The following is a 12,031-nucleotide window of genomic DNA, read 5'->3' as shown; positions in this document are numbered from 1 at the left end:
GTATACATATTCCATAAAAAGGAGGATCTGGGTGCTCCCTGACACATTTAAAACGTGCAATTAATTATACATATGGATTACTCTAAGAACCCCCTTCCTCTCATACTTAACATTTAACCAAGCAGCTGAAAACGTATTTTAGAACTTTACAATCTCCCACCGGTCCTCGCAATCCCTCACAGCTAAGGGAAGACAGAAGGGTCTTTCCACATGCCCTGAAAGTCAATAAACTGGAAGCAGGGGAGGGAGAGGAAGGGAGAGAAATAAGTGAGTTTCAAAGTGCGGGGTTCTCCCAGAGAATGCCCTGCCAAGTGGCCCGTCTCACAGAAGTGAAGTTCCAGCTCAGGAGCTGCGGCTGATCACAGCAATATGTTCATAAAGCCTGAAGAGGAGAAGTTTCAAAGGAGCAGCCGTGTTAGTCTGTATTCGCAAAAAGAACAGGAGGATTTGTGGCACCTTACAGACTAAATTATAACTAAATTTGTTAGTCTCTAAGGTGCCACAAGTACTCCTTTTCTTTTTAAGAGGAGAAGATGACTCATTTTCGTTCACTTCTTCATGTCTCATCAAGGAATACAATTACATTATGTATCAGACTACTGGCATGCAGAACTCTATAATGGTTAGTGTAAGGGGAAGCCTTAATACAGAAGCCTGAGCCCCAGCCAAAGAGAAAGGTCTCAGCAATGAGCACATTTTTTAAAAAAAGATTTACTAAAAAAGCCAACATTTCTTATTTGGCGCACACAGCTGACAAATGAAATGAAAGAAAATTCAAAGCCATTTTTGAATTAGCACAGAAGTATTTGAAAATGTTAACTAGCAAAAAAATAGAGGCAGAAAAAACTGTTACCCCTAATTCATTACCCTGTTCTGTTCTTCATAAAATATAACATTTTCAGGATTCATTCCTCTTCTCCAATATAAAACTACTCCCAAAATATACCATCAAAAAAGAACACCTAATCAAAGAAAAAAGCATTTAATATTTCAGTATTTTTAATGTGCAAACCCATTCTTTGAAGTGTGTGAAAACTGCTGGGGTGTATTACTTTAACTTGAATATTACAATAAATATCTTGCTGATCCACAGGGACAAAAGCGGTAATAACTACTATTACATCATATACTTGGGCCTCTGACATGCACAGCACTCAACACAGCATTAACGTGCAATGTGAGTTGTACTTTGTACTGCCTTTTACAAGGAAAATGTTTTCCAACAAAGTCAATTTACAAAGTCAATTTAAATCTCTTTTTGCAAGGGACTAGCATATATAAGCGCAGATGAATTGATTCACTTGTCAAATTAATACAAACTGAGGATATTACATTTTGTAAGTGATCAAAATCCCATCTTTTCAATCTCTCTCACACTATTTTCCACAGTGAGTATTTTACATGGAAAATATTGGGGGGGGGGGGGGGAAGTATTTGGAAAAATGAAACAACTAAAGTTGAAAAAATGAATACAAATAAAACTGAAGGTTTTGCACATTTAGGTTAGTCTTTTACAAAAAGGACTATTGAGAAAGTGTTATGAATTTGCTTTCTGCAAAGAAAACTAACAGCAATAAACACATTTAGAATGTAAAAAGCAGTACACTAGTATAAGACTAGAACCATTACAAAAAGAGAAATAGAAAATTCCCCCTCCCCATCAATTTTTCAAAAAAATCTACTATAAACAGTATCTGGAAAAGCCAGACTCTAGCCCCTAATGCTTAAAATTATGACTATGGATCAAGTATCTCCCTAGCTGAAGGACACACCAAGCCCAGTGACCATGCAGCCCGCAGTGTCCATCGCTCTGATCCTTTGGCTCTGACAGTCCTGGCAGACTCTGCTCTGGCTCAACAGACAGAGCCAACCCTGTCCGAAAAGTTTGAGAAGTTCCAGAACAGGCTACAGGCCTCTACTGACAGCATTGCAGATAAAACCAAAGCTGCCTTCCAAGAACTACATCACAGCGAGTTCAGCGAAAAGACCTGGAACTGGTTCTCTGAGCAATTCCAGAAGATAAAGGAGAAGTTCAATGAGAAGTTTTCCAGGGACAAATCTGACTGAGAGGAGATTTTTTCTGCAGATCTCACAGGCAATTCCTGGGGTACTGGTCCCCTTGAAGAGATGATGCTGGGAGGGGAACCCAGGGTTGGCACCCAAGTTCCCGTTTTTTATTGCTTTTTTTTTTTGTAGCCATGAATAAATGCTCATTGCCTTAAAAAAAAACAAAACAAACAAAACAAAAAAGATCAGGAACAGAAGCCTCCAAGGCATAAAAGAAATATGTAATTATAGCCCTGTTTAGGCTGATCTTTTGTGACTTTAGGGTAACGCAAAGCTTTAAAAACCCACTTGCTCAGGGCAAATGAATTTCTGGACAGGAGAGTGAGCAACACAGCAGGCTGCAGAGCTTCTTACTCAACATGACCATCACCTGAGAGCAAAGCAGCCTCTTTGTTGAGGATACTGCTCCCTTCCCAAGCCCCTGAACTTCCGTCAGTGCACAAATCCTAGCACCCAACTCACAAAAAGGTGGCATGTGCAGAGGGGGTGAGGGTAGGGTTTGAAGTGGAGGTCCCACTCACGAACCGGTGGCTATTTTCCAGCAAGAGGTGGGCTGCAGAGTAAAGAAACCAGGAGCAAATGTAGATGGGTGAATGTGTGATGAGGCCACAGAGGGAGACATTAAAAAGAATGGAAATAGGACTAGAGACCCAAGTATCTACCCTGCATTACATCAGAGAAAATGAAGACTTTCTGGATAGAGGTCAGCATTTGGTACTGCAGGCACAGCATGCTGAAGAATCTGAGAGGACAGTGCAGAACAGGGAAGAAAATTGGCAGCATGTGACCTCCAGAAGAAGAGAGGAGAAGCCCATGTACCCACAATGCAGACAGAGGAAAGAAACTGTTTTCAGGCTCTCTGCACAGGTACTACGGGAGAGAATGGTTTGGAAGAGTTATCTGAGGGAAGAGATCAGAAGGAGACCGGAAGGCATAGGATGCATTGTCCTAGGGATGGGGGTTCCATGACCACCACTCCCAAGAGGAGGAGACGGGTGGTGGTCAGGGACTCCCTCCTAAGGGAGACAGAGTCATCCATCTGCTGTCCAGACCGGGAAACTCGAGAAGTGTGCTGCTTGTCTGGAGCTAGAATTCAGGACGTGACTGAGTGTCTGCCGAGACTGATCAAGCCCTCGGACCACTACCCCTTCCTACTTCTCCACGTGGGCACCAATGATACTGCCAAGAATGACCTTGAGTGGGTCACTGCAGACTACGTGGCTCTGGGAAGAAGGATAAAGGAGTTTGAGGCGCAAGTCGTGTTCTCGTCCATCCTCCCTGTTGAAAGAAAATGCCCAGGTAGGGACCATCGAACTGTGGAGATAAATGAGTGGTTACGCAGGTGGTGTAGGAGAAAGGGCTTTGGATTCTTCGACCATGGGATGTGGTTCCAGGAAGAAGGATTGCTAGGAAGAGATGGGATCCACCTAATGAAGAGAGGAAAGAGCATCTTTGCAGGCAGGCTTGCTAACCTAGTGAGGAGGGCTTTAAACTAGGTTTGCTGGGGGATGGTGACCTAAGCCTGGAGGGAAGTGGGATACCAGGAGGAAACACAAGGAGCAGGGTGCAACAGAGGAGACCTCCTGATTCATACTGAGAAAGTAGGGCAATCGGCTAGTTATCTTAGGTGCCTGTACATGAATGCAAGAAGCCTGGGAAACAAGCAGGAAGAATTGGAAGTCCTAGCACAGTCAAGGAACTATGATGTGATTGGAACAACAGAGACTTGGTGGGATAACTCACAGGACTGGAGCAATGTCATGGTATAAACTGTTCAGGAAGGACACGCGGGGGAGAAAAGGTGGTGGAGTTGCAGGGGTGTAATCAGGAAGGCCAAAGCACAGTTGGAGTTGCAGCTAGCAAGGGATGTGAATGGTAAAAAAACGGTTTCTATGGGTATGTTAGCAACAAGAGGTGATCAGGGAAAGTGTGGGATCCTTACTGAATGGGGGAGGCAACCTAGTGACCGATGATGTGGAAAAAGATGAACTACTCAATGCTTTTTTTGCCTTGGTCTTCACAGACAAGACTGCTATGCTGGGCAGCACAGTATGGGGAGGAGGTGAGCAGCCCTCAGTGGTGAAAGAACAGGTTAAGGACTATTTAGAAAAAATGGAAATGTACAAGTCCATGGGGCCGGATCTAATGCATCCAAGGGTGCTGAGGGAGCTGGGTGATGTGATTGCAGAGCCATTCGCCATTACCTTTGAAAACTCATGGTGATCTGGGGAGATCCCGGACAATTGCAAAAAGGCAAATTTAGTGCCCATCTTTTAAAAAGAGAAGAAAAATCTAGTGAGCTACAGATGGTCAGCCTCACCTCAGTCCCTGGAAAAATCATGGTGCAGGTCCTCAAGGAATCCATTTTGAACTACTTAGAGGAGAGAAAGGTGATCAGGAACAGTCAACATGGATTCACCATGGGCAAGTCATGCCTGACCAACCCAACTGCTTTCTATGATAAGATAACTGGCTCTGTGGATACGGGGAAAGCAGTGGACATGATATATCTTGACTTTAGCAAAGGTTTTGATAGTCTCCCACAGTATTCTTGCCAGCAAGTTAAAGAAGTATGGGCTGGATGAATGGACTATAAAGGTGGATAGAAAGCTGGCTAGATTGTCGGGCTCAGCGGGTAGTGATCAATGGCTCCATGTCTATTTGGCAGCTGGTATCAAGTGGAGTGCCCCAGGGGTCTGTCCTGGGGCCGGTTTTGTTCAACATCTTCATTAATGATCTGGATGATGGGATGGATTGCACCCTCAGCAAGTTCACGGATGACACTAAGCTGGGGGAGAGGTAGATATGCTGGAGGGTAGGGATAGGGTCCAGAGGACCTAGACAAACTGGAAGATTGGGCTAAAAGAAATCTGATGAGGTTCAACAAGGACAAGTGAAGAGCCCTGCATTTAGGACGGAAGAACCCCATGCTTCGCTACAGGCTGGGGACTGACTGGCTAAGCGGCAGTTCTACAGAAAAAAACCTGGGGATTACAGTGGACGAGAAGCTGGATATGAGTCAACAATGTGCCCTTGTTGCCAAGAAGGTTAACGGCATATTGGGTTGTATTAATAGGAGCATTGCCAGCAGATTGAGGGAAATGATTATTCCACTCTATTCAGCACTGGTGAGGCCACATCTGGAGTATTGCACCCAGTTTTGCGCCCCCCCCCCTGAAATGATGTGGACAAATTGGAGAGAGTCCAGCGGAGGGCAACAAAAATGATTAGGGGGCTGGGGCACATGACTTATGAGGAGAGGCTGGGGGAACTGCGCTTATTTAGTTTGCAGAAGAGAAGAGTGAGGGAGGATTTGATAGCAGCCTTCAACTACCTGAAGGCGGGTTCCAAAGAGAATGGATCTAGGCTGTTCTCAGTGGTGGCAGAGGACAGAACAAGGAGCAATGGTCTCAAGTTGCAGTGCGGGAAGTCTAGGTTAGATATTAGGAAAAACTATTTCACTAGGAGGGTGGTGAAGCACTGGAATGCGTTCCTAGGGAGGTGGTAGAATCTCCATCCTTAGAGGTTTTTAAGGCCTGACTTGACAAAGCCCTGGCTGGGATGATTTAGTTGCTGTTGGTTCTGCTTTGAGCAGGGGGTTGGACTAGATGACCTCCTGAGGTCTCTTCCAACCCTCATCTTCTATGATTCTATTATTCTATGAGAATATGATAGGGCATTGAAAGTTTCTGGGGATACGTGAGAGAAGCAAAGAAAATGTAGAGTGGTAGGTAGAGAAGGGGCTGAGCCAACATCTTTTCTAGGGGCTCCAGGTCGACAGGTCTTTGTGAGAAAAAGGATTCCCTCCTCAGTCCCTTTATTTCTATAGTTGGGTGAATTCTTTAATACCAAGAGATTTAGCTGTCTATTCTATAATGTTACTCTTAAATCTTATTTTCCATTTCTGAATTTTCACTGTGCGTTCCATCTTACATCTATATCTTACTAATGCCTTCTATCTCCATCTGGAATTCTCATCCTCCTAAAACTGAACAACTGAGCATAACTACTATTAAAGTATAGAACAGAAATCCCAGCTGTAGCCTATGTTCATAAACCCATTTAGGGACAGCTTACTTTAATAATGGTATATAGCTTTTAATAGTACCCTGAGTCCTCGCCATAAAACTGTACTGACAAAAACATTACTAGAGCCAGAAAGTAATACTAGAGGAGACAAGCATGTTCGGAATTGTTTTATTAAACAAATGCCCTCACATTCAAATGACCTCTTCAGTGTACTCTCTATAAAATAACGAAAATAAGGAATGACACTTCCCTGATTAGCAGACACACAATTTACACTTGTTTTCTGAGCAATTAGTTCATAAACATAATTTCGGATGAATAAAATTATAGTTAACTATCAATTCAGAACTTGCGTCATATCAGACCAGGGTGCTCCTTTACAATATGCACCAGGAGATAAAGAGACCAAACCTGTGGAGCAGCAGAAGCTTTCCTTGAAGAAACTGCATTCTTACTTTACAATTGATGACCTTATGTTATGAAATGCATCTAATTCCATTTCTGTATATGCTTTTTATTACATCGATATCACACTAGATAAATGTTTTTCTATGACTACATTAAGATTCTGAATCTATGGGCATACTGCATCAGTCACTACTGAGCATTCATATTTAACCAGGTATGTACAAGCCTCACTATAAAACCAACTCGGGAGAAAAACAGCTGAACAGGAGGATCTGTAGTTGCATAACTTTTTGTGAAATCCAATTACAGGTAACTATTCTATATGTATGTATAAATGAATAAGGACACTTACTCTTCATAAATGTACAACAAATATGTCAACAAAGTTTATATGCTTTCTTCTGTGGTTCAGATTAGCTATTTTACGTACATACAAAAATACCAATGAAAATGGGATTTAAAAAAAAAATCAAGATAAGACTCCTTTACACACTAAACAAAAATTTGAATTTTTACTTGTAAATTATGTTTCTATATCTTTGGTGCACCAATCTGTGCACAACAGGACTTCCTCAATTTCTTTTTCTCTGCAATTTAACTGACACTTCTGCCTACCAGGTGATGACATCAAGCAACCCAGTAGTTCCCAACTAGTATATTATATTACCTGGTATATCTGGCTACTTGTGTGATTAAGTCACATTCAAATATTTCTTGAAATTTAATTTAATCCACATGCTCTATATACAGATTTTATAACTCTCATATACTGCTAATGCAAGAGGATTTACTGACGATATTTCATTGAATTAGGAACATGTTTCACAAATGGTTTAGGGCAGGGGCGGGTAAACTACGGCCCGCGGGCCACATCTGGCCCGCAGGACCGTCCTGCCTGGCCCTTGAGTCCCGGCCAGGGAGCCTCGCCCCCGGCCCCTCCCTCACCATCGCCCCTCCTCTGCAGCCACACCGCTGTGCGAGCAGTGTGGCTTGCGCCCGCTCACCTCCCATGCTTTCAAATAAACCTGTCCTGCGGCTCTGAGCTGCATGGTAAGGCTAAGGGGATGGGGGTGGTTGCATGGGGCAGAGGTTCACCGGGGGGGGGGGGGGGGGGCGGTCAGGAGACAGGGGGCGTTGGATAGGGGGTGGGATCCTGGAAGGGGGCAGTCAGGGGACAAGGAGTGGGGGAAGAGATGGATGGGTTGGGGGTCCCAGGGGGCCTGTCAGGGGGCGGGGGTGTGGATACGGGTCAGGGCAGTCAGGGGATGGGGGGGCTGGATAGGGTGTGGAGTCCCGGGGGGGACGGGCAGTTAGGGGCGGGAGGGTCCCGGGAGGCGGCAGTCAGGGGACAAAGAGCAGGGGGGGTTGGATGGGTCGGGTATTCTGAGGGGGGCAGTCGGGGGGCAGATAGGGAGTGGGGGGGCAGGCTGTTTGGGGAGGCAAATCTTTCCTACCTGGCCCTCCATATCGTTTCACGACCCCGATGTGACCCTCGGGCCAAAAAGTTTGCCCACCCCGGTTTAGGGTCATTCTACAGTTGTTGGGACTGCTGGCTCAGGCAGTCTGTTTCTGAATCAAAGACTGATGTGCATGACCTCAGCGCACACGGTATTCTGTTCTTCCCACTGGAATAATCTCATTCATACTGATTTCCTACATTCCTTGTCTCCTCAGGTAAGATACTATCATGGTCCTGTCTCCTCCTTAGGATAGCTCAAGCTAAGTGGCTCCAAAAGGGTGTACTTCACCCTCAGAGGCTCAAGTCTAATAGCAACTTCCTGCCTTTCTGTCTGCAGAGGAAATGATTGCCAGGGTTCAGTCAGATGTCATCACTTATGTGGCTAATCTGTGCAGTCCCAGATGAGGATGTGATCTAGGAATAGATATGTATGCCTGCTCTGGATGCTTGGGAGTACAATTATGGCTACGCATATCTTTTGTAAATACCTTTGAGGAAGGAGGATCAACAGACCAAAGAGTAGAAACTTGAATTAGTAGCACTTTGAATTTCATGCAAATCTCAGGAAATTTTTGAGCCACAGAAAGGTGAGACCATGTGAAGATGCTGTCTTCAAGTCTACAAACATCAGATAAAGTTCACGCTAGCCCCCCAACTGGTTGCTAAACAGGTGGTTTCCATTCTGAATTTTCACTGTCTGGCAGATTTGCTTAGGTATTTCAGAGCCAGGATACCTAAGATTCTGCCCCATTTTTGAGTAACACAAAGAAAACTGATTTAATTGACTGGAATCTCATGTGGTGGGGGACAAGCTCTGTTTACTGAAACTGTAATAGTCAACAGCTGATCTCTATATAAGAGGCGCTCATATGGGGACTGCTTCAAGTTCTTCTCTGTGAGATGTGTCCTTCAGAGATCTGTGCGGATTCTAGTGTATAACCCTTTATTATTTTTAGGACTTGCTTGTCTGTGTAGCAAGAAGAGGGATAATCTATCATCGCTCTTAACTGTTAAACAATAGAATACCAATTGAAATTAAATATTTTTGGATGTTTGTCTACATTTTCAAATATATTGATTTCAATTACAATACAGAATACGAAGTGTACACTGCTCACTTTATATTATTTTTTATTACAAACATTTTCATTATAAAAATGATAAACAAAAGAAATAGTATTTTTCAATTCACCTCATACAAGTACTGTAGTGCAATCTGTTTATCATGAAAATGCAACTTACAAATGTAAATTTTTTTTTTGTTACATAACTGCACTCAAAAACAAAACAATGTAAAACTTTAAAGCCTACAAGTCTACTCAATCCTACTTCTTGTTCAGCGAATCGCTAAGACAAACAAGTTTGTTTACATTTACAGGAGATAATGCTGCCCACTTCTTATTTACGTCACTAGAAAGTGAGAACAGGTGTTTGCATAGCACTTTTGTAGCCAGCACTGCAAGATATTTATGTGCCAGATACGCTAAACATTCATATGCCCCTTCATGCTTCAGCAGCCATTCCAGAGGACATGCTTCCATGCTGGTGACGCTCATTAAAAAAATAATGTATTAATTCAATTTGTGACTGAACTCCTTGGGGGAGAATGTATGTCTCCTCCTCTGTTTTACCCACATTCTGCCATATATTTCGTGTTACAGTAGTTTCAGATGACTCAGCACATGTTCATTTTAAAAACACTTTCGCTGCAAATTTGACAAAACTCAAAGAAGGTACCAATGTGAGATTTCTAAAGATAGCTACAGCACTTGACCCAAGGTTTAACAATCTGAAGTGCCTTCCAAAATCTGAGAGGGATGAGGTGTGGAGCATGCTTTCAGAAGTCTTAAAAGAGCAACACTCCAATACAGAAACTACAGAACCTGAACCACCCAAAAAGAAAATCAACCTTCTGCTGGTGGCATCTGACTCAGATTATGAAAATGAACATGCGTCGGTTCGCAATGCTTTGGTTTGTTATCGAGCAGAACCTATCATCAGCCTGGACACATGTCCTCTAGAATAGTGGATGAAGCATGAAGAGACAGATGAATCTTTAGTGCATCTGGCATGTAAATATCTTGGGACGCCGGCTGCAACAGTGCCATGTGAATGCCTGTTCTAACTTTCAGGTGATGTTGTGAACAAGCAGCAGGCAGCATTATCTCCTTCAAATCTAAACAAAGTTGTTTGTCTGAGCGATTGGTTGAACAAGTAATAGGACTGAGTGGACTTGTAGGCTCTAAAGTTTTACATTGTTCTATTTTTGATTGCAGTTATTTTTTGTATATAATTCTACATTTGTAAGTTCAACTTTCATGATAAAGAGATTGCACTACATCCCAAAATATTTAAACATATGGTATTTGATCATCATTTAATTGCGCAATTAATCGCAATTATTTTTTTAATTGCGCAATTAATCACGATTAATATTTTTAATCGTTTGGCAGCCCTAGCTGTAAGGTTAAAAAGAATAGGGATTTCTAGTCAAAGGCCTGTGTTGGCATTCCCCCTGAGACCTCTTTCCACTTGGCTTCCCAAGTACTCAGTTCGACTCCAGACTTCATCACTCAGGTATTTTTATTTGGCTTACAGCAAAGCTACACTGAGTTGATCAGACTCAAAGGCAGGGGGTGGAGGCAGGGTATATCACAAATCCAAAGCTACAGAGAAAACCTCTTCCTTTATATACATTTACACATTACATTGCTTTACACATTTTGGAACTGGCCTGATTACTTTGTAGGAACCAATTCCCATGCAGCAGTCTGTCTATACATGATTCAGGCTTTGTCTACATTGGCAAGCGAAAGACAAAACTTTTGTTGTTCAGAGGTGTGAAAAAAATCCCCCCCCCCCCCCCCCCCCCCCCCCCCCCCCCCCCCGAAAGACAAATGTTTTGTCGATGACAGGCACTGGTGTGAACAGCACTTTGTAGGCAGGAGTCTTCTCCTGCAGACAGCGCTAAGGCCGTTCATTGGGGGTGGAAGCTTTTTGTTGGCAGGTAAGCTCTCTCCTGCCGACAAACAATGGCTACACTGTGCGCCTTTTACCAGCACGGCTGTAGGGGCACAGCCATGTCACTAAAATCCGTGAACTGTAGACACAGCCTTACTCTTTACCTCATCTTATGTTCCAGGCTTATTTGTTCATTGCTATTTTGTTCATTACAAAAGATTCCGTGGGTGTTCCCACTTATCTTAGCTAGTTGAGACATTCTGTCTCTTAGCTTACTGAAAAAAGAAAAGGAGTACTTGTGGCACCTTAGAGATTAATACATTTTTTTTGGTATGATGTCCTTCTGTGTGCATTTGTAAAGGAAGATGTCTGTCTGTATCTGTATGAGTTTTTTCATGAAGTTGATGGATTTCCACTCCATACGGCTAAATTCAGTGCCTTGCCTAATGACAGGTTTCAGAGTAGCAGCCATGTTAGTCTGTATCCACAAAAAGAAAAGGAAAGGTGCCACAAGTACTCCTTTTCTTTTTGCGTATACAGACAACACGGCTGCTACTCTGAAACTTAGCTTACTGGGGCATTTACCTATCTTAGTTAGCACAGCCATTCTGTTTCTAGGCTGCTGATCTACTTACCTCCCTAATCTGGTCTCCCAAGACATGAGGCCTCCCCTCTTCCCCAGCCCAATAACTCAGGTCAAACCAGGTCTACACCCTCAAGTCACAACATCCTGTTCTGTTGACATTGATTTTGTGGGTTTTCAAAGTTTCCTGCCACTTTGCAAAGTGAATTCCTTCCCCAAAACTAGCTATTTTCCCTGAACCTTGTCTTCCAAGTGCAGACACAGAACTGACTTCTAGAGACAGTGTTCATGACTATCAACTTCTAAGATACTGAATGGCATCCATATGTAACAAAAGAGATGGTAACAGAGATTTTGTTGAGCAAAGCCTGACTTGTCCTGGGGATTCAGGTGTGTGTCCAGAGCTATATGCGCTCTGAATTACAAATAAGGAAGGTGGCTCTGCCCATGCACAACGTCTTATTAATGAACCTTAAATTTTTTCATTGTTGATATTTTTAGATGAAGTTATGGTCATGATAATA

The 12,031-nt window shown here is 43.1% G+C and overlaps 2 protein-coding genes across 3 annotated transcripts in view; one reads left to right on the top strand and one right to left on the bottom strand.

Moving 5' to 3' along the window:
* CAMTA1 (calmodulin binding transcription activator 1) overlaps nucleotides 1–12,031 on the bottom strand; it is a 913,014-nt gene that overhangs the window by 855,848 nt on the left and 45,135 nt on the right. The window lies entirely within an intron of this gene.
* Nucleotides 1,787–2,182, top strand: LOC122463239 (apolipoprotein C-I-like). The gene is given in 2 exon segments (XM_043531569.1): nucleotides 1,787–1,817; nucleotides 1,820–2,182. Coding segments are annotated over 2 exon segments (279 nt in total). The 3' UTR covers nucleotides 2,068–2,182.

This window comes from Chelonia mydas, chromosome 18 (genome assembly GCF_015237465.2).
Source record: "Chelonia mydas isolate rCheMyd1 chromosome 18, rCheMyd1.pri.v2, whole genome shotgun sequence".
NCBI lineage: Eukaryota > Metazoa > Chordata > Testudines > Cheloniidae > Chelonia > Chelonia mydas.
This window is presented reverse-complemented; position numbering and strand designations above follow the sequence as displayed.